The sequence below is a fragment of the Trichosurus vulpecula genome, chromosome 8, assembly GCF_011100635.1.
Source record: "Trichosurus vulpecula isolate mTriVul1 chromosome 8, mTriVul1.pri, whole genome shotgun sequence".
NCBI classification, from domain to species: Eukaryota; Metazoa; Chordata; class Mammalia; order Diprotodontia; family Phalangeridae; genus Trichosurus; species Trichosurus vulpecula.
In genome coordinates this window covers 113944972-113972079 of record NC_050580.1, presented here as the reverse complement: position 1 = coordinate 113972079, position 27108 = coordinate 113944972, and the positions used below count along the sequence as shown (strand labels likewise).

Sequence of the window (27108 nt, the reverse complement as noted above, 5' to 3'; positions counted from 1 at the left end):
ATATTGATTATATCATATCATATAATCACCTATAAACTGATATATATAACATCCCCTGTGCTTTTGGCGTGGCCCTGGCTGTGGGCCCAGTCCTAGTCCCTGGGCTCTGCCAAAGGAGTTGAGTATAGCAAAGTCAAAGACCCCCAGGGTTGGGGCTGGGCTTGAGACTCCACAGGGGAAATGTAGGATAAGAAATCTAAAAGAGGAATCAGAGCAGTGCTACTCCAAATAGGGTTTTTTGGCAGGCCTGACCTGAGCTCCCCTGACTGGGAGGGAAGTGGCTGGAGAGCCAAGCACTCATCTGATCCCCAAAATGGGACCTGAGGTTGGTCCTGAAGAAAGGCTCCAGCTAGACCACAGCTTGGCAACTGGGGAGCACCTGGCCGTGGGATGGACTTTGACCCTAGAGAAGAGGATGGCTGACAATAGAAGCCTCTGCTTCTAGTTTCCACCTCCCCCAACTCCAACCCCTGCTTGCAGGTCACCTGTCCTCTTTGGCCCCCACCCTGACTCCCTAAGCCTTGCTCAAAGAACTCCTCCTCCCTTTCTAGTGGAGTTAACTGTTTTACTCAGTTGCCATGTTACACTCAGCCACAGAAATTTGGTGATTTTCAACCCTGGGAATCGGTGGAACCACAACTCATCACTGAGCTGACTTTGATTCTCCACAGCCTTCATGTTGCCAGCCTGAGTTGTAAATCCACCTCCTCCCTTAAAAAAAGGCCTAGCCTCTGGGAATGGAGAGGCCCACAGGCCAGGGGAACTCATACCTGGGAAGCTTCTTTAGTCTGTTCTCAGCATCCTTCCCTGATTCCCAAGCTTTCACCAGTTTCATTTCCTCCTCCCACCCTCATCTTTCCAAATCCCTGGCCAGAGACAATTCCCTCAAGTACTGCCTCCACCCTCATGGTCCTTGGTTCTGTCATTCCTGGCTCCTCTCCACCACACAAGGTGAGAGCTGGCCAGGGTCAAGGGATGACAGCAGTATGGCCCACGTCCTGGCGCAAAGCTGAGCATCCCCTTTGCCCACGCTTTCTTCCCCCTCCAGTATCTTAGTCTAGCACTGATGCCCCTGTGCTGTATGTCCTTCAGATGTGTCCGAGGGCTCTGTCCCAAATGGAGACTCCCAGAGTGGTGTGGACAGTTTGCGGAAGCACTTGAGAGCGGACACCTTCACTCAGCAACAGCTGGAAGCTTTAGATCGGGTCTTTGAGCGTCCTTCCTATCCCGATGTTTTCCAGACATCAGAGCACATCAAATCGGAGCAGGTGAGGGGTATCCTAGTACCCAGGGCCTCAAGGGTGAGAGTCCTAAGCTGAACCATACCTGCCTTCCCAGAATATAGACACAAGACACACATGCGCATACCCCTTATATGGCCTTGTGTGTTTGGCATGTGCATATACTCTGGCAGGAAGGAACCCGCCACTCTATGGTACTCTAGGTCACATCTCCTACCCCTGACTTTGACTTTATCTCTCCCTACAGTCCTTCAGGAAACCTGCTCAGGCCTCTAAAACCCTTTTGCCCCGATCTACAGTGGGGAGGGCTTTAGCACTTGGAGAGGGGACTCACTCTGAGTTCCTTCAGCATCCAGGCTGTCACCTGCTCCATGGCCTAGACTTCCCAAGGTGACCCGGAAGCCAGCTTGAGCTGGAAGCTCAATGAAGGTTTCCAATGAAACCTTCAGCTGTTCCCCATCATATCAGAGGGCCGGACTGGGGGCATGCTTCCGAGACAGGACAGGCACAAACACAGTCAGAGCCCACATACATGCCTATGGCATTGACATTCAGCAGGGATTACACATACAGAGCAAAAGGCACCCACGTAGTATTCGATGTGCAGAATGCATAGATCGAGGCCACTCACACACACACACACAGAGCACATTTAGAACACATGCCACACACAGTACAGCCTGGCACACACCCAGAAGCTCTGGACAGCACAGCTCAGCTTTGCTCTGAGGTCCCTTCAGCTTCCAGCTAGCTACTTGCCTTCCTCCCAGCCTGTCCTTTTATCCCATAAGCTGTTTGTCTTCATAAAACAAAAATCAAAAGTCTTTTTAAGGTGCCCCGAGCCATAAACCAACAAAGGAGTCTCAGGCTGCTCTGGGCCGGCTCCGTGAGCTCGCCCTGTCCCCGGCTGTATTACAATGAATAACCTTTATTTACTTTCATTACACTATTAAACACTAGCACAGTCATTTTTCCCCCTGAAACTCGGAGCAGGGCCCATAAAGCAAATCCGAAGCCTAATTGAGTTCATTTTAATTTCTCTCCGATCACAGCGAATTACTCTGGTGATAAATCAGGGGGCAGCTTCACCCCCAGTAGAAGGCCTAATTTGCAGCTAATTACAAAACTGATTTCTACAGGAAGATCAATACGAGAAGGAATTGGAAATGACGAGGCAATCCCGTCCAGCCAGGGAGGGGAGGGGGCCCGCTGGGGGGGCCAGGAAGCGGAAGGGAAAAAAACGGACCCGAAAGAGCAGAAAATCAGTTTTAATTTAACGTAATATTAATCAGACCAACTTTTCCTGCTTTGTGCAGGCTCCCCCTTTGCCCAGCTCTGGGGTCTGGCTTGGCGGCTGCCGCAATAAAAAGGCAATTAGCCGCGTGTTTCGGGCAGGACACCCTTTCAGAGTCAATGACTGGCCCCCTCCCACCCTTCTGTTAGCCATGTGGACTCTCCCCCTCCCCAATTTCATACCCCAGTGCACAAGCAGAGAGCAAGGGGGCCCGCTGAGCCCTCTTTGTTTGTTTTTGAAGAAGGGGAACCCATACCCACTCAGAAAGTCAAGCCTTGCCAGGCAGGCAAGCAGGCCTCAAGAACCTCTTTCCTCACCCCAGAATATCTACCATAGCCAGTACCTTTCCTCTTTCCTCCCTTATGCTCCCCACTCTAGGGAGCCACAAGGACACCCTTCCCCTCACGCTCTGGGTTGGGGAGGAATGGAGAATGATCCAGGCCTACTCCTGCTCTTTTACAGCCCTTAGAAACTCAAAGTTACCACCCCACCCCCACCCCCACTCCCCTGCAATAACTCAGTCTCCGCACATCCCTCTCCCTTGGGAAGCAGTCTCCCCCCCTCCCCCACAGTAGGGACACTTCATCTTCCTCTGAGACCTTCCCCTTTCCAGGCCTCCTCCTTCTTCCCCATCTGGGAGGACTCCCCTGGTCCTCCTCCCCATCTGCACCAGAATGGTCCCTTTCTCTTTCTCTCTCTCTCTTTCTCTCAGTGCATCAATAGCTGTCGCTTTTCTCTCTCCTCCCAGGGGAATGAGTACTCCCTCCCAGCTCTGACCCCTGGGCTTGATGAAGTCAAATCAAGTCTATCTGCCTCAGCAAACCCTGACCTGGGGAGCAACGTGTCGGGAAGCCAGACGTACCCCGTGGTCACCGGTAAGCCACCCACCTCAGTGAGGGAGGGGAGCGGGAGGGGTGGACGGCGTCCGGTGCGTGAGTCACGGTGTCTTTTTTATAGCGAGGGAATTCATCAGTGAGTGACATTGAAGGGGGAGGGAGGGATAGTAACAAGATGAGCAGATAGATGGAGGGTAGGGAAAGGAGTAAGAGAAATTGGCTTCCTTTCTGTGTTCTGGGGCCCCTGAGCACTTCTGAACTGGGGGGTGGGGGGGAAGTAGCTTGAGATACTCGCTATCGGTGTGACCTTGGGTAAGTCATCTCCTCCTCTAGCCTGCGGTTTCTTCGTCTATAAAATGAGGAGAATGGATCGGATGATCTCTTGGGTCCCTTTCAGCTCTGCTGATCTATGACTCTGTAACTAGGCCCGGTGCTGGGAGCCAGTGCTGCTCATTCTCGCCACCAGCTCACCCAGCTGCCTTTCTGCTCCTCTTTCATGTTTACCATTTTACCCAAGATGCAGTAGTTATTGAGCTTTGGCTGAGTCTGGAGCAAATAGGGGTGGGGGGTGGGAATGTCCTGTCTGGGGAGAGAAAGGCACTTGGTACCCCATCCTCAGCCAGCTTTTAGGTGCTAGGATAGTTGCCTGTACATAATAATAATATAAGCATTTAATAATGTTTACTGTGTGCTGGACGCTGTGCTAAGTTCTCGAAAACCATTATTTCACTTGATCTTTGCAGCAGCCTTGGGAGGTAGATGTGCTGTTATCATCTCCATTTTACAGATGAGGAAACTGAGGCAGAGGTCTGGTGATTGCCCAGGGTCACGCTGCTAAGGGTCTGAGGTTGGATTTGAACTTGGGTCTCCTTGACTCCAGGCCCAGCGCTCTATCCACTTCAACACCTAGCTTCCCAAGCATTTAATAAGTGTTTGCTGGTTCCTGCCCTATTTCTCCTCTTCACTGTGGTACCCAGGCAGGGCCAGGGAACATGAGTGACCATGACTAGAGGCTTGGGGAGGGAGGGAGTCCCATAAGGAGGCCAAGGTACCACCAGCCCCCCAGTCTGTCTTCTGCCCAGTGGACAGTCAGATGATCATCATTTCCTGTCCTGGAGCCATATGTATTGCTATTGGCCAGGCTGCCACACTCAGGCAGTAGGCGAAGCAATCCAGGCATCAGCATGGGCAGGATGGGTTCCTTTGATATCCTATGGGCAACTGGTTCAATGCTACAAACATTTGTTCATTATTTTGGTGTGTGAAGCACTAGGCCTGGCATCAGGGATGTAAAAATAGACAAGATGAAGAACCTATTTTCTGGGAATAGGACAAAATCAAGTACACAAATAACTAATACGCAAGAGTGTGAGGCAAGTGCACAAGGAAAATTCTGGCAAAAGGCTATGAAACATTTTGTAAAGAGACGTGTCATTTTCACTGGGGTGGAGGGGAGTGGTGCCATCAGGGAAAGCTTTGTGAAAGAAAGTGAGGCTGGAAAGTCCATTTCTGAGTCTGGGAGATGGCTTGAGCAATGGCATGGATGTGGGAGAAAGTAGAACAAAAATGGAGAGGAGGAAAAACATTACAGAGAGCAGTTCACTTTGGGTAAAACGCAGAGTATAAGAAGGGAAGCTGTATGAGAAAAATCTGGAAATACGGGTTGGAATCATATAGTGGATAGCCTGGAGTATCAGAATCAGGAGTTTAAACCTTAATAGCTAGTACCTACTATATATAGGCATAGTATATATACATATATACATATATAGTACTTTCTCTCTGCCAAGCACTGTGCAAAGTGCTTTACAAATATTATCTCTTTGATCCTCACAACAACCCTGGGAGGTTGGCACTAGTATTATCCCATTTTCCATTGAGGAAACTGAGGCAGACTGAGGTTAATTGACTGACTTGCCCAAAGTCACACAGCTAGTAAGTATCTGAGACTGGATTTGAACTCAGATCTTCCTGACTCTAGCCCCAGGTCTATCCCCTGTGCTACCCACATTTAGCAGACAATAGGTAATCAAATAAAGCTTTTTCACAGGAGGGTTGTATGATCATAATGTTGCTTAGGAAAAGTCCTTGGGCAGGAATGTGAAGGAATACACTGACTATATTGAAGAGCAGGTGGCCTGAGGGCAGGAAGACCAGTCACAAGCCTATTTATTTCAATAGTCCAAGCAAGAAGACTAGGTTAGTTGTAGTGGAAATGATAGGAAGGATCAGATAAAAATGATCGAGAAAACAGAATCAACAGGAGCTGGTCAATGATTAGAAGTGAAGGGTGAGAGGAAAGTCAAAGATGAGTCCAGTTTTGAGCCTCCCTGGATTAGAAGGATGGCTGAGCCACCCACAGAAATGGCTGAGCTATGGGGAGGGACAGGTTTCCAAAAAGCAGATGAGCCCTTCAGTTTTCAACATGTTGAGTCTGAGGTCAGGATATCCAAGTAAAGGGATGTAGCAGGCAGTTGAAAATACAGGAATGGAGCTCTGGGAAGAAATGAAGGGTGAAGACAGAGACTTAAGAGTCATTTACATAGAGGTGAGAATTGAAGGCATGGGAGTAGATGAAGTCGCCAAGGGACAGAATGTGGAGAGATAGAAGAGGACTAAGGACAGAACTTTGGGAGGCACTCTTGGGAAGGGGTAGGAGGAAGCAGCAAAAAGGAAAGAGAAGGAACAAGTCAGAGAAGTAGGAAGATGGTGGGGTGGCCTGAGCTGGGGGCAGTAGCAGGGTGGGGTGTGGCTGAGTGAAAGGCCCAGTTCTGCAGAAGCTCCTGGTTGCCCCACAGAAGGTGCCTGGCACTGCAGAACAGTTTCCGGGCCAGGAAAGTGCCCAAGTGTGAGAGACACACATTGAGGTGTTATTAAAATTCACCTAATTATTCTGGAGACACTAAAGCCAATGTGCCGTTCATTGGGAGACAGGATGATTGAGAATGGCCTCGGTGGGGATTGGGAGACACTGAGGCGTTACCCGCCAAGCGAGGAACGGAGGCGGCATGGGGACCTGGCAGAGGGGCTGCAGGCGCTCTGCGTCACAGCCAGCAGCATCGGCAGGGAGCAGGCATCAGAGCCCCTGCTGAGTAGAGCAGGCCCCCAATCCTGGCCAAGACTAGTGGAAGTGGAGAGTGGAGGGTGGGGGGACATTGTTGATGGCTAATGTCCTGGGATGGAGAGATGTCTCTGCCCCACAGAATGAGGGGCAGGACTAGATCCAGCCTTAGCCCTCTATCTCAGGAGCCTAAATAGCAGCTTTTCCTTGTCCTCCATGAGATGGTGATTAGGACCACCATTTTGCTGCCCTTCTGTTGGGCACAGAGGTAGTCATGCAGCTGAAGATTTGGGAGCTAGAAGTTGTCAAAAGTCACTAGGCCCAGGGGTGGCTCAAAGAACCTGACTCTTCAAAGCCAAGTTCTGAAGGGGTGACAGAGTAGCCTAGGATAGAATGTGGCTTCTCCCAGAACAACTATTCAATCAAGTGCTTAGGAACCTGACCTTAGAGCTTTCCTAGGCCAGTCTGACCGAATGAGCTGGAAGCAGCTGGCAGACTCCAGGTTGCCTTTCTCCAGGCTTGGGCACAGATTGAGAGGTGTTATCATAACTATCCCCAAACTGGAACTCCCCAGGGAGATGGCAGAGGAGAAGTCAAGGGAGTCTTCCCTTTTCCTGAGTGGACCACCAAACCACCAAGGGACTGCCTGAGTCAGGGATGTGGCTCTGGGTGCAGGGGGCTCCCACTGCAGGAGAAGCACTTGGCTGATACAGAAAGTGCCTCCACCTTCCGTGCTTCTCCACCCCCCACCCCCCCCCACCCCCAATGGCCCTGGAACAGTCCCAGCTCAGCCTGGGAACATCTCCGGCTGATCCATCTGGATCCAAGTGTGAGAAAAGTTCATTTCAGACCCAGCTTGACATTCCCAGGTGGCAAGTTAGCACTAACATCTCAATCTGTATGCGACATTTCAATCAAGCGAGAAGTAACAAAAGCAGAACCATTAACATTCGGAGCTGTTCACCAGTGGTAATGACGGGGAAACTCGCTCCGAAACTGGAAATTACCAAAAAGAGAGAAGTGGGGGGGGGTGGGGGAGGGGAGGGCATGAGGAGGGGGCAGAGAAGGGGGATGATTTTTCTACACTTAGGCCAAGATCCAATGTTTGGATTAATGGCGCCATTACCCGAGAAAGGGCTGCAGATTACGCTCATTCTTAAAATGTTTTTGCTGGCAATTAAACGGCTGCAGTTATTGATCTTTGTTGATTTTATGTCCTCCTGATTTGCATAATCTATTAAAGATGAATGATTCATGATGTGTTTATTATGGGGACAAGCAGAGTCTGCTGGAGGTGCTGTCAAGGTGAGAACCTGGGTTCTGTTCAGGTCTTCATGGGCCATCTCAGAGCTCGATGCCCTAAAGGTCTCTGGCCTGCCTGCCCCACCCCCTCCACTTTTTGCCTCCTTGGGAATCTGTAATTAGAAAGAGGAGATAGGGATTGGGAGTATTGTGTCTTAGGTGGAGTTCCTGCTCCCTTCCCATTTTTCTGTTAAGTATGTTGTTGGAAGATGTCAAAACTAGGCTCTGAGTATCTCTAGGGTTAAATGAGGTGAGGGTTAAGGGGCCAAGGGGCACTAGCCAGGGGAGGAGGAGGAGGGGGTCTAGGAGAGGCTCTTAGTGTCTTTACAAACCCTACTAAAAGATTCTTGAGAGTCTTGCTTTGTTGGAGAGAATGAAAGGCTTTGGGGGAGGGGAGAGGTGGGGAGGGAAAGAAGAGGAGGCCAGGCCCCATCAGAGAACCAGCCAGCCAGGTGTATGCTAAAGGTAATTTGAAAGCCTGTGTATGGCTTGCAGCCTGGTATGGCCTAGACTTGTTATGAGGGACATTTCCTTCCTTGGGACACTTTGAAGACCAGCTCTAAGTAAAATGGCCCAGTTAAGAGGGCTTGGTATGTAGGGTATTACTACTACATCCTGGTAAGGAAGAGATTGATTTCAAACTTAACCAGCCACTTGAGGCAGTTATTCCACAAAGACAGTGTTAAGAGAGGGAAGCCTTTGGATTGTATGTGTATGTTTGTGTGTGTGTGTATGTAGTGAAGGAGAGGGCCAGTGGCCCAGGAAACACGGAATTAGGGTCACCATAAGAGTGACTAGGAGAGGCCCTGCTAGCACCCCACCTTGCATACTTCCCCTTTCTTTCTTTCCTTCCTTACACTTCACTCTTTCCCCTGGCACCAAGAGACCAATTTTTCAGGGTGGTATTTGAAAGTTCTGCCCAGATTTTAATTTCCCTGCATCACAACTCAGCAAGCTGCCCAGTCGAGCTGGTTATTTAAATTTATCACCCACTTTCCCTTCCTCTGCTGGGCCGCTCTAGCTCAGCCGTGCCTCTTCTCTCCAGCCCACTGCTTGAGGCTGCTGGTCTGGAACAGAGCCCAGTCTTAGAAGTGATAAGGAGAAGGGGACCAGGAAGATGAGAAACTTGGCTGGGAGGGGAAATCAGGCCCCCCCCACCCCCACCCCTAAGCCAAGCTTCCTTCCTACAGCTGAGGGAAGGGCCAGCAAGCAGGTGAGAGTACATTCAGGACCCAGTCAGCTCCCCTAAAATGGAATGCCCAGAGAGTTTCTGCACCAACCAGGAAACCCAGGAAGTGGTCAAAGTGTCCGTGTATCAAGGTACACCTCAGTCCCCTGGGGGGGAAGGTAAGCACAGGTGCATGGGAGATACCAAGGAAGAGAAAAGAAGGGAAAGGAAAAGATTCAAAGGATCAGAGAATGTCAGAGCTGAGAGGAATTTCAGAGATCATATAGTTCAAGGGTCTCACTTTCTCTCTATCTGTCTGTCTGTCTGTCTCTCTCCCCACAAAGGATGGAAATTGAGGCTCACAGAGTGGAAAAGTGATTTGCCCTAGGTCTGCTAGTTTTTTTTTTAATTTTTATTTAAAACTTTTTTTGGCAGGGCAATTAGGGCTAAGTGACCTGCCCAAGATCACACAGCTAGTACATGTGTCAAGTGTCTGGATTTGAACTCAGGTTCTCCTGACTCCAGGGCCAGTGCTCTACTCACTGCACCACCTAGCTGCCCCTAGATCTGCTACTCTTCAGGAAACCATGAAGCCTAGGTAGAGAACTAGTCATAGAAAACAAGGCAGTGGATACTAAGGGTTGTCAGGCAGAGGAGGGCCCTTTCTTCCCCCACCTCAGTCCTAACTTAAACAGCAGGTTCTGAGGCTAAGGGGTTGAATGAACCTACCCAGTCTAAAGACAATCATCTACTGACAGCTCGGCAACCCTCCCCACCTGCCCTGCCTCCCCAACACTGTCTCCCCCTTCTGCTGAAGCAGCGGAGGAAACCAAACCTAGATACAAAATTCCATATAGAATCCTGAGATAGTCAAAGAGGCACAATCCCACAGCAGGTCAGGGGCAAGCCTAAATGGGAGTATTCTGCTCCCACCAGGGTTCTCTCCACCCACACTCCCACCCCAGGTCAATAATTTCAGTGTCTTTTAATGCTCATTCGTCCCCTGGCCCCAAGCCCAGGGAGACTAGGAATCCTCAGACTTGGTGTCTCTTCCCCTCTCCCCTAACTTAACCCCTTGGCATTCTTAATGTCTCCTATTCTCTAGGTCCCACCTCCTGTCCCTCCCAATGAATCCTGAGAGCCTCAATCCTAAAAATTCTTTGTTTCCTGTTGTTAACACCCCCTCCCTTTCCAAAGTAGTCACCTTCTCCTCCCTGGTTTCCCTCCACCTCCCACCTCCAATAAAACAAACAACCTAACCCCTTCTTTGGGAGGAGAGAGTAATAAAGGTTCTAAGGAGTGAAGAGGTCTCCTGCCCGTGCCTGTGGGCTTAAAACCACTGACAGGAGAAAGGAATTTCTTCACAGAGATCACCAGTTCCCTCTCCTGCCTTGAAAAGAGAAGGGCAGCCTGGCTGCTGCAGAAATTTGGAAAGAGAGAATGTCCTTTTCTGTTGTGATCAGACCAAAGTAGAGCTCAGCATCCTAGCTCTTCTTCGGTGTCATGAAGGCCACCCCAGCCAAGACATGGCAGCTAGGTCAAAGAGTCCAGAAGAGGAGATTCACATTCCTCTGTGTATCCCTGAGGAGTCCAGTCCCCAGGCTTCAGACTTAAGTAACCGCAGTATTTCCATAGCAGTGAGACATTGACAAATAGTACCTGTGCCCCGACCTCCCTCCCACTCTTGGTCTCTCCTTCGCTCTTCTTTCTGTCTCCCCTGAAAGAGGCAGCCCTGCGCAAGAGAGTGTCCTGTTGATGAAGTAGTAGGGGAGTCAAAAACAGAGGCACCCACTTCAATCTAAAGTCTAGGGAATCAGCCCAAGTTTCACATGGACTAGAGCTATGTCCTCCACCTCACCTCCATCCCTTAGACATACTATACTTTTTTTATAGTGCCCTTACTATAAATGTAAATTGACTTGGTTATTTCAAGAACATGTGTATTATGTGTATGTATACATGTATATACACATGCACATACATCCCTTAGCTCTTTCTAAGCTTAAATCTACCCTCATCCCCATCTCTATCCCTACTTCTCTCTGTGTCATGCAGACCCAACTACCTCCCACATTCTCCCAAACCCATATCCAGTGCCAACCCAAATCCCAATCCTGATGGCAGGCTGATCTCCCCAGAGGTGTGCTGCATGGAGCACACTGTGGTTGAGTGTTAGAGATGGGGGAGATATGAAATGTGTTTAGGGGACATTGAGGAATCCATGTTATTTTTCTTATTTCATAATCTTCCTCCTCTTTCCTTCTGAAGGTCTCATGGTCTCATTGATTCATCGAACCTAAAACAGGGCTTTTTACCTTTTCTTTTTCTTGGTGTCACAGACCCCTTTGGCAGAATGGTGAAACCGATAGACCTCGTTCTCAGAATAATGTTTTTCAAATGCATAAAATAAAATACACTGGAGTCCAAAAGATACCAGATTATGAACACCTAGTCTAAAGGAGTGAGGCCAGTGTGACTTAGTGACACATCTGAATCATAGAGCATTTTCAAAGAAATCGATTTCACCATCCAACTAGGCTAACAACATGTTTTCTAGTCTAGGGCCTCTGGGAGCATGTTTTAATGAATAGCTAGGTTTGTAGTTAGCATATTAGCTGTTTGCATGTAAACACAGCCTCTAAAGTGCTGGTGCTGGAAAAGTTTGTACCTTTAAATGTTTTAGACCTTGTCCCTGAGATCTTGTTTATCTCATTAATTTGGCCTCTCCATAAAGAAAGGGTTTGCTGAGCAAAGGGAAAGCCAATCAGCCTGGGCCTATCTGAATGATCACAACTTCCTAATTAGTGGGGTCCAAATGAATGCTTCATGGATCTTTTGGAGCCCTGCTCTCAGAAGCTCAGAGATATTTTGGCAGGGTCTATCTACCACCCATTACTCAGGGAAATGGAGAAGCCAACCTCCACACATGTATGCACCCATTCTCCATAGCTACTACCCTGAGGGAAAAGAAGAGCCCCCTTCCTCCTCCTCTCCCAAGATGACAGGAAGATGAACCTCTCCCCAAAGTAACCAAGGAAGCCTGTTCCCCACTCTAGCCTCTCACACCCATAGGAATGTATCCATTTCTGCCCATTCGTGCAGCCAGAAGCTTCAGGACAAAAGAGGGAACACTCTCCTAGCCCTGAGCTTTGGGAGTGAAACCCTCTGCTATTGTCACTTGGGAGAGGGCTTTGGAAGCCTTCAAACTGGAATCCTCTCCTCTTCTCTGGACTGGCAGCTGGGCCTGCAGGCAGGGAGGGAGGAAATCCTGGGGCTGGTCAGAGGCGGACCTAATGCGCCAGCAGCTTAAGTGGCCGTTTTCCTTGGGATTAGGGTTTCACTTACACAGAGCGGCTGAAAAACACCCTGCTTTAGGAAGGATTAGAGCTGACAATTCAGTGCTCTCAGAGAACAAAATAAAGCCTGAGAGGAACTGGAAAACCTGGAGTATCAGGAGACTGTGTAAACAGGATTAGCCTCTGCCCACCCAGCATGAGGGGCTCCAGACTTTATAAGAATACCACAGTACCCACCCCTGCCCTGAGCCTAGCTTCAAGCTGCAGTCCCTTTCACCAACACTGGAGTTGTCTGTACCTCCTTTTGGGGAGCCATTTATCCCTTGCTCTCCAGCTTCAGTCTTGTTCCTAGCAGGGCTCAGAGTGGAAAGAATATTTACTGGGGCCTCCCATTACTTGGGCCTAAAGAGACCCTGTCACTATGGTTGAGTCTAGAGCCCAGTGGTGGTTAGAGAAAAGCTATTTTGTAGAATTCTTAATCTCTAAAAGCAGAAGCAGCAACCCTCCATCACCCATTGGTTGATGGCTGACTCAAGACTAAGGCTACGCAGCCTGGTCACTGAGTCCTTTTCTGAGGACTGACCAAACCTTAGCTCATTCTTCCCAGCTCTCATTGCTGGTGAAATTCTCTTAGGAACCAGCCCCACCAAACCCACAGATAATTAGCCTTGAAAAGAACTAGTGTGACTTCCCACAGGGAATCAGTTTCAGTTGATCTACAAGGTAGTGTACCCCACTGAGAATTGGACCACAAAAAGCCCTATCTACGTATTTCCTAACAGCTTGCAACTAACAAACTTACAGTTTTACAAACACCTTCACAACAGCTATATGAGGCAGGTAGATTAAGAGTTTAGCCTAAATGATTTCTATGGTCTTTTCTAGTTATAAATGCTGCAATCATTTGATTTTTACAGATGAGGAAACAGAGGCTCAGAGTTAGTGACTTGTACAAGGTCACACAAAGAGTTAATAGAGGAGCTAGGACTCTAGCCCAGATCTTTCTGACTCCGAAGTCCTGTTGTCTTTTTATCCCGGTAGGTATTTTCTGAGCCCCAGACTTATGTCCAGCACAAGACTAGGCACTAGGGATAGGATAGAAAAGTAGTATAAGACATGGTATCTAAATATAGCCTTCAATGAGCTGGAGATGACTGGAGAGGAGGCCACGGATTTAAAATTTCTAGAAAATTTGAAGAGGACAAGGAGAGAAGGGAGGTAGAAATTTAGGGATGAAGAAGAATGACATACAATACTTCTTTTATAGTGCCTTTTATAAATGTAAATTGACTTGGTTAGTTCAAGAACATGTGTATTGTATTTATGTGTACATGTATAGACACATGCACATACATGGTTACATGTGTGTATACTGTGTATATGTGTGTATACATACACACATATATGAAATATATGCATATATATTAGTTTGGTAGTAAAATTGTCACTCAGTTTCCTTACTTGTTTTAATGAGGGACTTGGACAATAGTGATGGCCTTTGAGATCTGTGCCAGCTTTGACACTGTAGTACTCTGTGTTTCACATGTATGATTTTAAAGTATAGTTTATTTATTCAGTTAAGTATAAATTTACTCATTGAATTTGCCTTTTAAATGATTTTGTTCGCTTACAAATGAATTATCTATAAGCTGTTGAACTTTAGACAACTAGACCATAGTTTTTTTGGTTTTGAAAAGCAATGCTAAAAGTTTTTGAGAAGTTTATGAGAAGCATGTCAAAAATTCAATGAAAACATTAACATTATAGTAACAAAGGTACTATGTTTTCCTGACATAGGTCTTCCTATATAATCATGCCAAGCTGATAGAGAATCCAATACTCATCATGAGAAAATCAACTGAACAAAAAAAGCTTTTAAAAAATCCTTTAAATCTACTTGAATATAACTTTATCCCATGGTACTTTGTCTAATAACGCCGTTTGTGCTGTCATTGCATATTCTGATGCTTTATTTTTCCATCTTCAACTCAATTGTATAACCATGTTCTAGGTGCTAGGGAAGGGACAAAGTTTAGATAAAAGAGAGACCCTGCCCTCATGGAGTTTGCAGTCTAGTGTGTATTGGGGAGAAGGGGAAATGGGGATAAGATACATAAATAGATAACTATAACATGCAAGTTTATTAATTTGTGGACTTATAAAAACTGAAGCTTAAATTGAGACTACTCCTACCATACATTCATTGATTCTGTAGGTCCTGAATTATTCTATTTCCAAGTATAGATTGGTTTCTGTCGTATCTTTCAGAAGGTAGAGACATCTGAAGCCAGCAAAAAGCTCAAAGAGATGGACATTGTATAGGGCAAAGACCTTCCTACTACCGTGTTGCATAAGATATGTGTTTAGCAGGATCTTAGATGGTTTTCCTGGACCAAACATCCAAATGTGACCTTTTTCTACACTATTTAAACAGATCTCTCTAAAACCAGTGCCTGGGTATTAGTTTGTTTTGCAATCCAGTCAAATGCAGAATCAAGGCTATCATCACTTACATGTTTGCTTTGAATCTTGGATCCAGGAGATTTGCAGCAGTTGATTTGATCTGGACCATTTGGTAAGGAATGCCTGACATAAGTGCACTGTCTGATTTGGATGCTGTGATTGCTGAAGGAATTGTCTTTAGAATCTTCAGGGAGTTCTGTATTTGAACTCAGAAGACATCCTCATCTAACACAGCACTCCGCACACTTCTGGGTACTTTAAGATCCTCAACTGTTAGTATTTCTTGAAGACCGTCTTTATTTTTTAGTAAAACTCTCAAAGGACATTACCACTCCACCCCATTGAGTTTTACACCAGTTTCCATGCCACTAATTTATTCTTTGCATTTCCACTTGCTGTTTCTTGAAGACAGAAATCCCAGTATGAATAACATTCATTTGCTTGATAATTCAACTCAACTAACATTTATTAAAAGCATACTCTATACATTGCCCTGCAAGTAACATGTGGCTATTTCTCTGTTATGCACTCCTATGAGGCTTTTTTTGGTTGTTACCTGCATTTTCAATTGGCAAGAGTAACACGCCACCATTCCCTCCCTTTAGTAGGACCTCATAGATTTTATTGCTGACATGCCCTACCACCTAGTCTATGATTCCTTCTTCCCTCACATTTGTCCATCCAGGCATAAGCATTGTAAAGAGCAGGGCTATGTTGATTCTTTCTGGCAGAGATTCCAAAACCCATCCATATGATGATCTTAGTAACTTACAGACTTCTTTCCAAGATGCTCTTTCTGTTATTGACAATGGCAGTTCCAGAAGAATAGACTCCTTTGACAAGAGTTGGGTCAATGTATTCCTGATCTTTTGGCATCATCTATAAGTGAGGCCACTGACAGTGCCACACAACTGCCTGCAATCTATGGTGACTTGAAGATACTGCATAGGCAGCTCTTTGTGATGAGACCCACTCATTAACTTATTCCTATATTCAAATATTTATGGCATACTCACTATGCACAAAATCCTGTGATATTAGGGATAGAAGCAGCTGCAAATAGAGTCCTGAGAAGAGTGATTTATACGTTTTTGCAATATGACCCTACTTACATACACCCATAAAGACTAGCTTAATGGTCCACAGGACACATCTTCATATGGGACTGTGTTTGCCCCTTCCAAAAGCATTTAAGAATTCATTTTTCATTTGGTGGTAATGCATTTTACAGATTCATCAAGTTTCATACCGGCAAGGGAAGTCAGAATCAACTAATCCATGTCCTCATTTTACAGATGGGAAGCTAAGGCACAGAAAGGGACAGTGACTTGCCTCAAGTCACACAGGAAGCTAATGGAGGAGCCAGGAGCAAAATCCATGTCTCCTGATTCTCAATTTAGGTGTTCTTTCTGCTTCACTGTACTATATTTGCAAATCATGATTTTTTTCCTATCAGAGTAACTTGCAGTGTGGGAAAAGTTTCTGTACGTTCGAAGTTGGTCTTGCAATTTTGCTGAGAGAATAGTAGTTTAGTGACTAGTTTTCTTATAAACACTAGGGTCCCTACATTCAACATGTACATGTTGATTAATGGTATCCCTCAAGTGTATTAACTATAAGCAGCTTTCCATCCCTGCAGGCCCTGCTGGCCTCACTGCTAATGTTGGGTAGATAATTTTACACATGCAAAAAAACAGATTACTAAGAACCGCATTACAATTTACGTAGGCTGGGGAAATACGCTAATACAGTTGAAATATAGTTTCATAGGAGTTCAGATAAATTTAAACTCTTACAACTTATGTTTCTTAATGGAGTATGCCCTTTCTCAGCCCTTTTGTAGACCTAAAGATCCCAGGGCTGGAAGGACCCAGGTTCCAATTTCTAACTCCAAAATTTTTAAATCAATCCTTACTCTTCATCCCAAAACCTTTTAGGCAAGCAGAATAATATGCTTCTTGTTTCTAACATCCACAGGAATAAGTGGATGCTACTTTCAGGATCATAGGATTTAAAGCTAGAAAAGACTTTAGAGATTATCTAGTCATAGAATCACTGAATACAGAATCTAAAGGCTGGAAAGGATGGCAAAGAATCATTACAACATCCTGACCAATCACCATCCAACTTTTGATCTAAAACCATCCATTAGTGAATGCCCACTACCTCCTAAGGCAGCTTATTCCACTTTTGGATAGCTGTAATTGTTAGGAAGTTTTCCCTTACAACAAACCAGCCTCCTCCCCTCCCAACTTTTATCTATTCACTGTTTCCTGTGTGCCCTTTGGAGCCAAATGGAATAAATCTATTCTGTCTTCCACATGATAGCCTTACATATATTTGAAGACCACCAACATGTCACCTCCTAAGTGTCTTTTTTCCCCAGGCTAAACATCTCTGGTTTGCCAGCGTGGGCAGGGGTCAAGGAACCAACATCCCCCTTTGCTATTTCAGTCACACTAGTCATAAAATGGACTGATGAGCAAAGTCATGAAGATAGCTGAGATTTAAACCCAGGTTCTGTGCCAATATTCTTCCTATTATAGCACAAGGCTTCTTAGTTGGTCAATAGGTATTAACTGAGCAAGTTCAACTATGTTATTTTACTGGTGAGAGATTAAGTGACTTGTGCAGTGTCACACAGTGTCTGAATTGGGTCTACCTGCCTCTAGGTCCAGGACTCAATCTACTGGACTACCTAGCTCAAATGTATACATACTTTATAGTTTACAAAGTATTTTCCTCACAGAACGAGGTTTTCTCTTTTTACAAATGAGGAAACTGAGGCTCTGAAACATTAAGTGATTTGTGTGAGGCCATATGATCCATCACTGGCAGACCTGTTGCTCTTTCTACTACATAATGCTTTGTCCTTAAGACTGGAATATGCCCTCCAGTTTCTAGGTCAAAATTCAACAAGAAGAAAGCTCCTAGAAAAGTAAATGTTAGTATCTTCTGTAGGTCAAAAGACATCTGACCCATACATTTAATTAATTTAATTCAATAAACATGTATTAATCACCTAAGTGATAAGGAGATACATAACTTAGATAAGGCAGGGGGTCTCTGCCCTACTGTCAAGTACAGTCTTAAACAGACACATGAACATGTAACTATAAGGCAAAATGATAAAAGAAAGGTGCAAACAGAATGCTTTGTAAGTTCTAAGGACGGAAGGATCATGATTTTTGAAAGTTAGGATTTCAATAGGTAAGATTTCAGTAGGAGGAGGGGTTGAAAGGATCATAGGGAAAAGTGTGAGCAAATGCATAGAAGTGGGAAAACAGTGATTGGCAAACAGAGAACATTTAATAATTGCTCATTGGTTGATAGAAATGGAAGTTCCTTGTGGGCAGGGACTGTCTCGTTTTTTGTATTGGTATTCCCGGTGCCTAACACAGTCCCTGGCATGTAGTAAATACTTAATAAAAGACCATTCTTTCATTCATTCATTCAAAGTATAGGACATGTATGTGGGACAGTAAGTAATCTGGTTTGTCTGAACAGTAGTGTAGATGGAGGGGGGTAATATAAATAAAGTTGGCACCAAACTGTGCAAAGTCTGGGATCTCAAGCAAAGAAGTTTGGACATTATATGGCAGCCAATGAAAAGACATTACGGAGTTTTGAGTAAAAGAGTGACACTACCTGAAATATACCTAAGTCTGGAGGTAGTGGAGTTATTGCAATAGTCCAGGTGGGTGACAGTGAAAACCTATACTAAGGTGGCAGCAGTGGGATTAGGGAAAAGAGGATGCACGTGAAAGTTCTTGCAATAGGAGAATTGATGGGACTTGGCAATTCTTCTGATGGGAGAGGTGAGGGAAATGGAAAAGCCAAGTGTTGTAAAGATGGGAGATCGGGAAAATGGTAGCAGCACTGACAGAAACAGTGAAGCTGGAAAGAAAAGCAGGATTAAGACAAACAATAAGCTCAGTTTTAAACATGTTGGATTTGATGTTAATGAAACATCCCAGCAGAAATGTCCTATAGGCAGCTGAAGACGTAGGAAGAGAAGTCAGGGTCAGAGATGTTGATTTGGTAGTCACCTGAATCGAGGTGTTAAGTGAAGCTGTGGAAGAGATGACCAAGAGAGACAGTATAGAGAGAGCAAGATCCAGGGGAAAGAAACAGTGGAGGGGTGGTCAGAAAAGAAGGAGGAGAAGCAGGGGAGAGTGATGCTCCTGAAACCAAGGGACGTGGGGGGTGGGGAAATGAGGGGTTGTCAATAGCATCAAATGTCAAGAGATTGAGAAGAATGAGGATAAAGAAAGGCCACTGGGTTTAATGATCATGAAGTTTCTGATATCTTCAGAGAGAGTGGTTTCAATCAAAGATAGGGATTGAGTCAACAGCATTGCTCCAGACTGCTTCTTTTCCTTTTATAGGAATTTACAGGAATACTGAATATGCTGATACTGAAACAACTTTGCACAAAAATCTTTCTACTGCAGATTTTTTAAAATAATTTTCTAAAGATCATGTATCAATAAATGCATTTTTAGAAATTTATTTCTAAATTGTATCTAAAATATAGAAAATTATTTCTAAGAATTATACAATACAAGATTTTGTGCAAAGCTATTCTTACATACATTATTCATCATTCTAAAATAATCGAATCCACAATTTAATTTTGGGAGGAAGGGAGAATGTGTGTCCCTGAAATTCCAACCCACTTTTTTTTTTTGGCCTTTACATCTAGCAGAGACATAACAATGAAAGAATAATTAAATGTTAAATTGTGTGGTACTGATTACCAGCACAATTAATCAAAAGGTATTTATTGAGCACCTGCAATGCGCTTATTACTATGGAGAATAAAGAAAAAGAAGACACAGTCCCTGCCTTCGGGGAGCTTACAGTCTACTTGAAAAGGACAAGCTAAAGTGCTAAATTGTGTAGGGCAGAGTCTGAATACTCAGAAAAATAGAGATATCAATGAAAGCTGTAGAAGTTTGGGAAAGCTTCAAGAAAGAGTCAGAATCTTGAGCTGAGCCTTGAAGGATGTAAAGGATTTGAGAAGCCAGTGAAAGAGGGGAGCACTTTCATATCAAGCATAGGAAATGACAGAAACAAAGCTGTAGGAGTGACAAAGAACATGGCTCACGTATGGAGATAATAAGGACATCAGCCTAATTAGACTGGAGGGAGCATGCTAGAGAGTAGTAGAAGGATGCTAATGGAGAGGATATAGGACCAGATGGTGGAGGGCCTTGAATGTCAGGCAGAGTTTAGATTTGATATGGTAGGAAATAGGGAACCAGTTCTTGGAGGTTCTTGAGAAGGGATGTGATGTGATGAAAATAATAATTAAGGACTTTTAATTTGGTAGAGGTATGTAGAACAGTTTAGGACTTTTCTGGAGTCAGGGAGCTCATTGGGAAGGTTGTAGAAGGAATCTAGATATCAAATGATCTGAAGGTCAGCTTGGGATGGTAGCAGTGGAAGTCTTTAAGAGGCATCAAAAGAAGAATTGATAGGATTTATTGATTAGATGTGGAAGATAGGATATGAATGAAGAGGCAGAGATGACTCAAAAACATGAGTTTCAAAACAGAAAAAAGGGAGGATGGTAATACCATTGACAAAAAGAGAAAAGCCGGGGAGCAGGGAAATGAACTGTTTTAAGGGAAAGATGCCTTGAGTTTTAAACATGTTGAGTTAAAGGTGCCAGCAAAATGTTTAAAAATATTTTTTACTAGTCCTGTGATTTTATCCATATCGGGAGCTCTTACTTCTGATGGAGACTGTCACCAGCTCTGCAATTTAGTCTTACATAGTTTGGGGGGTGGGAGGGGAAGGGGGGACTGAGAGATAAGAAGTGACTCATTTGAGATCACACAACCAATATGTATCAGGGGTAGGACTTGAATCTAGGTCTTCTCAGGTGAGGTAGTGTGGAATAGTAGATAGGGCACTGTATTTGAAGGCAGAAAAATCTGTGTTCAAATCACACCTCAAATATCAACATACCTTGGTGGACCATATGACCCTGGACAAATTTCTTAATCTTTCTATACCTCAGTTTCTCCATCTGTAAAGTGAAGGGTGGACTCAATGGTTTCCAACCAACTGGGTCAACTGTGTCAAGTACTTCAATGGGATTGCAGAGAATGAGGAGTTAGAAAAGATCATTAGGTTTGGTCACTGATGACCCTCAGGAAATGTTTCAGTGGAGCAGTGAAGTCAGAAGACTGATTACAAGAGGTAGAGAGAAAAGGTAGACTGAGAAAGAGAAGGTGCTAATGGAAGGGGACAAGTTAAAGATGGTAAAGGAGGGGTAATCTGAAAAAGGTCCTGGTGAAACTGGGAGGGATTCATGAAGTCCAGGCCTTTCCCCAGGGCACAAATAAAAGTATTGGATTTAGAGAGGAGAAGGAACATAACTTAAGACAGGGAGGAAGGAAAAAGATGAAGAAGCAGATGCATAAAATGGAAATGAGGGCTGATGGAGGCCTCCATCTTCTTAGTGAAGTAGGAGGTAAAGTCATCCACTTCAAAGGGTCACCAACATAGGGAAGACGTTGGGACAGTTTCTCCAACTCATATTGTATGTTTAAGTTTATAATTCTTCTCCATTCAATTTGTATAACTAACTGATTACATAATTTTCCAAAGAAAAATGTGACACAAACAAACAGCAAAACATCTCCCTCTTCTGCTCTGACCTGACAGCCCCCGAATTTGCCGTAGAGAAACCAAGGAATGTCCTTAGTGAGGTTATGTCCTTAAGGACTCAGGAAGGGACAGTATCAGGATGGAGATGTGGAGAGAGTTGCATTCCCTAGAACCTTAGAAGGTCTTCAATGGACTAAAATTGGGAGGTCCAAGGGAAGAAGGGTTGGGTGTGGTGGTGAAAGGGTGGTGATGTTACCAGAGAAACTACCTACTGGGAAGCAGTAGAGAGACCAGGAAATCAAGTGAAGAGGCATTTGTTAAGTGCTTACTATTGGGGATTTCAAAAAAGGCAAACTCATTCTTTGTCTCAAAGAAACTCACATTGTAATGGGAGAGACAACATACAAATAAATATTGGAGTTAATCAAATACATATATATTTTTAAATATAAATATATATAGGTGATCAAAATATCAAAATTCCCTTTCTCCCAACCCTGTATCCTGTGTTCTCTGTTGCCCCTGAGAAAACATGGTAGCCAAACACACAAAAGGTACATACATATATAGATACAGTCTCACACATACTGCTATTCACACATGATCATGTGGCAGTTTCTTTTCATAGAGTGACCTGGTTCAAGTACCAGCCCCTCACCCCCGTGCCTTGTCTCTTTTCAGGTCGTGACATGGCGAGTACCACCCTGCCCGGTTATCCCCCCCATGTTCCCCCCACTGGCCAGGGAAGCTACCCCACCTCTACCCTGGCAGGAATGGTGCCTGGTAGGTGATAAAAAGCCACAGTCAAAGGCTGGGGAGAAGGGGAGGGGTCATGCTTGGGGAAACTAAATCATAGGTGTTCTGTGAGTACAGATTCTCTTTCCTAACCTCTACCTCCAGTCATACAACTTCTTTCCCTGCTATTCCCAAAAGATGTTTTCCTTCTCTTCCTCTCCTCAGTGAAGGCTGAATGGAGCCCAAGCCTGGAAAAACCCCCCCTCGTATGGTTGCAGGGATACATATCTGCCCCCAATACCACCACCATAGTGCAGTCATCCTTAACCTGCTGCCCCCATCAGTACCCAGAGCCCACCCCAGGCCCTGGCCAGCTAGCTGACTATATACCCAGAGCTAGGGCCAGGCCAAGCTGAGGTGGCTTTGAAAAGCCTGCCCTGGTTTCCATGGAAACCTGGAGTCAAGCACCATTTCTGGACAAATGTCAGTCACCTAGACAAAGCCACCCTGGCTAACACTAGCCCCCAGTGGGGAGGCTGGGAAGAGCAGCGCAGAGCAGCACTTCCTTCCCTCACTCTGGCAGGGAACAGCCTAAGATTCGGGATATGTTCTGGGTCAGAGGAGCTCTAGTTCTAGGGAGACAAGCCAGAAATAAAACCACCTCCTCCTAAGAGATGCCCTTTACCCCAGTATGGGAGTCATCACCTGATGTTTATATATCTACAACCAGCAGTTAACTCTCCCCTTTGTCTGAAAGAGGCAAGATTGGTTTGCAGCATCTTAGAGGGAAGTAGGTAGGGTGCAGAAGGTGATTTCCCTTCTTTACAACTTTGCCCCTGTTTTCCCATGACTCAAAGATAGGGCACTGGAGAATGAGTTGGCTCTCCCAGTAAGTGCATCTCTTTTATGAAAACCCTTTTCCCAAAATGAAGACGGTGGGACTAGGTGCCTTTTCTCTTCCACACCTTTGCCCTTCGATAATTTCCTTTCTCCTACAAGCTGGAGACTTTAGAGGAGCATGTCTGTAGTGCTGTCTATCCCAGGCCACACCCTGTAAACACAGGAGGATACCAAAGGAGTTGGGGGCATTAGGTGTGGAGATGAGGAAACTGGTAGGAGATAAAGAGGGAACCTCAAGGGAGAAGAGGTGAGATGAGTGGGGGATGGTATGAGGACAGTGGAAGAAGGTAGGAAGTGAGGAGACCCCCTAGGAGGAGTAAGGGAGCAGGCAGATAAGGGGTAAGGGAGGGTAGGGGGTAAAGTGAGTCAGTGGGAGGGAGTTAGGGAGCTGGAGGGGGGATAGGGAAGTGAGGGAGGGTGAAGGAAGGTGGGGGTGGGAGGCAGGGGAGCCGCAGTGGCAAGAGGGGAGTCGTTAAACAGAATCCAGTGCTGATGAGGAAATTACACTTGTTTCATTAGCGATCGGGGAAGGAGATAGCTCAGTTCCTCTTGGTCACAGTTGAGCTCAGAAGCTCATTATCCTGCTGCACGCATGCTTTCCCTCCTCGTCAATAAACAGGCTTTCCAGTGGCTGCATCCCCCCTCCACCCCCACCCCCACCCCCCAGCTCCCTCTCTGAGAGGGGCTCCTTCTCCTCTACTTAACCTGCGCTGCGGGATCAGTGTAAACAGTCTGGGGTCATCACACAGGAGAAAGGGTGAGAGAAAAACTCAGAGGCCTGGCCTTTCTGAGACGAGAGAGAAAGGGAGGAGGCAGGGGGGACAGCCAGTGCCAGCTAACGGGAGTCATCTCACCCCCACCCTTAAGCCTTTGGAGAGCCTGACCTTCTCTTCAGGGCTCCCAGAGGCCCTAAACATTGGTCTTCCTTCCCTTGTTAGACCAAAGAAGTATCTATGTTCTTCCTGTCTTGTACTCTATGATATTTCTCTTCTCCAGTCCCCTGTAGCCCTAGAGAACTAACCTCGACCACACTGCAGTGGGCTCTGACCACATTGTGATATCCTCTGGGCATGACAATGGATAAGAAGCATTTACTGGGCTTTTTCTGTGTCCATGGGCATGGAACACCGCAACTCCCCCCGCCCCATTCCAGGCCATTCTCAATAGCACCAATTGTGGGAAAATGGGTCTCTTGCCCTCTGGTCCATTCTTGGCAATGTAACCCAGAAGTCTAGGTTCAATGAATGGCCCAAGCCCTTCAAGTTGGTTTGGCACATAGAGGATCTGAGGTCCTCCTGCTGATTCCCACTGGGCAGTGCCATCTCCCCAGTAACAAGAGCAGTAGATAATGCCAGGCTTCCCAGCCTGTAAAGGGAATCACCATCAGAAAAGGAGGGGAGCAAAACAGAGTGTTGCTGAGTAGGCATGCACTCATCCCCCAGCAGCCTTTGGATGAACTCTTGGGATCCAGCTACCTCTGCCCTGGGGGTCCTGGGACCAAACTAGTTTCCTCACCCCACTCAACAAGCTCCCCCTGTCTACCCCTCCAAGCCATCATCTGTCTGTCTGGGTCAAGCCAGGCCTGGGTGTCAGGGGAGGAGGCTTTTCGACTTCAGGAGACTCAAATGCCCATTCCTATGATGATAATGATGCTGTCCTTCAAAGTGTCTGCAATCCCTAGGACTCACTCCCCTCCTGTCTCCTCTCCCTTCCCTGCAGGAAGCGAGTTCTCAGGCAATCCCTACAGCCACCCTCAGTACACAACCTACAATGAGGCCTGGAGATTCAGCAACCCGGCCTTACTAAGTGAGTACGGCCACCAGAATGTCTTGTCTGTCTGCTCGCCTGCCCCCTCCCGGATTTTTAGCCCCACTCACGTCCGCAATGGGGGTGGGGGTGGGAGGGTGGGGGGTGGGATTGGTTGGCTCAGACTTGAGATTCGAACTAGACTCCTCCTTCATAGAGACCGGTCCCCCTCCTTCCTTCCTCCTGTCCCAGATGGGCTGGGCAGGGCAGGGCAGGCAAACCTAAGTAAGTGCACTTGTGACCAGAAATTCCCTGTCGCTGGAGGTTTCAGCAAACGGGTGATGGGCTGGCTGGTCCTTGTGCGTCTGGTGGGCCCAAAGGTTTCGATCCTCCCAGGCTATCGCTGTTTGCCTCCAGGCGGGTAATCTGGAGGGGGCCGAGAGAGGCCAAAGTGCCAAGACCCCCAGAGCCGGACATTTCGGCGCTCCTCGCCCCCCCATGTCACAGCCCCGGGGGTTTTCGGTTTGAGTTACTTTTCCTTTTTGTTCTCCTGTTTGTCCTCTCACCCAGCCCATTCTTCTCCTGTGTTAACTTCCAGGTTCCCCTTATTATTATAGTGCCACCCCCCGGGGCTCCGCCCCTGCCGCTGCTGCCGCTGCCTATGACCGCCACTAGTTACCGCGGAGACCACATCAAGCTTCAGGCCGACAGCTTTGGCCTGCACATTGTCCCCGTCTGAAGCCCACCCGCCCGCCTGCTCGCCCGCTCGCTCGCCGCTGGCCTCTCTCCCGCCGCTGGCCTCTCTCCCGCCGCCACGCACGGAGGGAGGGAGGATCCACGCCATGCCACGCGACGGGACGGGACGCTACGCCTCCCAGTTGACCGCTGTCCCCCCCATTTCCCCCTTTCCCTGCCCTGCAGTCTTTCTTTAAATCCGGGACCCGTTGAGACGGGACGGGCTGAGTCCCGAGAGGTATCCGCAGACCCAGCCTTTTGCCCCTCTCTGGCCTCTGCCTCGCCGCCCTCCTCAGTCTCCTGCAGGTCTGCCGGGCGGGAGGCGTAGGGATGTGCCCTAGCCCGGTCTGGCGCCCGCCCCCTCCCCTCCCGGTGCGCCTCTTCCGGCCGGGGCAGGGTCTTGCGGCGTTGGCCAGGGTGTAGCACGCCTAGCCTATGATGGGTGTGCTCGCCTGGGCCTCAGCCAAGTCAAGCGGGCTGGACTATAAGAGCAGGGACAGCAATCACGCCCCCACCAACCCGACCCGGTCAGGCCAGCCCTGACCCTCCCCTCCCCGTCCCACAGCCTGCGGAACCAGAAGGAGAAAGAGCGACACGGTGTTAAGCCGCTTTGCCGGGAAGGTTTGGGGAAAGAAAATTCTGAACAAAAAAGTTATAAACTAAGGGAAAGAACTACCCACCCGACCCCTAGTGCGCTGGGCTTTCCCTTCCCCCACCCAGCCCAGGACGTAAGGGGGAATGTGATGCAGAATGTCCGTGGGGCCAGAATCCTGCGAGACGGTATCTCTGCTGATGGGATACAGGGCAAATGGCCCTTCCAGCTAACTGGACTTAGTCTGGTTCTTTCCCCTTCCCACCAAAACCGCCACACCCTACACCATCACTACCGCCCCTGTTGCTGTTTCCCCAGCCCCCATGGGCTTCCCGGAACCCTGGGACACACTTAACCCTGCATCTCAGACGCCTCCCCACTCCATCTCAGCCTTTACAATCGTGTTCAGTCTCAGTTGGTCTGGGTCACCCTAGAGCAATGGGTCCCAGTCCCCATCCCAGAACTGGTCCCGGCCCTGATACTGGACATAGACCCTCAGTCTGGGGCTGACCTGGTGAAACAGCCCCGGACCAGCGTGGTCCGCTCCTCCTCCCCCCACGGAGCCAAGCCAGGGGGTTTGGGGTCCAAGTCGGGTCAGCATAGGGCAGTGTCTGAGCTCTCGCTGCCTGAGATAGGCTTGGGGGTCAGCAGGCCCGCCACTAGTCAGCGAGGACTGGGCGGGGACCTCAAATTCTACAATTATTTAATATTATGGTATTTGCAAAAAGAAAAAAAAAAAGCCTATGGCTGCTGCTTTATAGAAAGACGGTGTGTGTTGTGTGAAGGCGAATCCTCGTGTATATAAACCCTTCCAATGCCCCTCCCGGCCTGGGCCATCCTGTATCGTAGTGACTAAAGCCACCCGCTGCCCGCCTGTAGATAAGCCCTGCTGTCTGTGCTGTGAGAGTCGCCGCTCACTTTGGGGGGGAGGGGGGAGGAGGGAGGAGATGGGGGGAGGGGGTACACAAGATACATACCCAATAAAGCACAGCACGTGGGGGAGGGGCGCGGGGCGGGGGGGGGGATTTTTTATGTTGCAAAAAAAGGTTTGAAAGAAAAGAAATCACTATGCAAAATGACTCCTGTGGACTCCTCTCCTGTGGTTGTTCCCTTTTAAA

At 47.1% G+C, this 27108-nt stretch overlaps 1 protein-coding gene across 7 annotated transcripts in view; it reads left to right on the top strand.

Annotated features, from left to right (window-relative positions):
- PAX2 (paired box 2) overlaps positions 1-26712 on the top strand; it is a 109136-nt gene extending 82424 nt beyond the window's left edge. For 2 of the 7 annotated variants that reach the window (XM_036735727.1, XM_036735723.1), the window contains 5 exons: positions 1093-1268; positions 3284-3410; positions 21964-22065; positions 24637-24723; positions 25262-26712. In XM_036735727.1, coding sequence (XP_036591622.1) covers positions 1093-1268; positions 3284-3410; positions 21964-22065; positions 24637-24723; positions 25262-25338 — 569 coding nt within the window. In that variant the 3' untranslated portion in view covers positions 25339-26712. The remainder of the gene's footprint in view (positions 1-1092; positions 1269-3283; positions 3411-21963; positions 22066-24636; positions 24724-25261) is intronic. The other 5 variants (XM_036735726.1, XM_036735722.1, XM_036735728.1 and 2 more) reach the window with 3 other exon arrangements.
- The last annotated feature ends 396 nt before the right edge of the window (positions 26713-27108 follow it).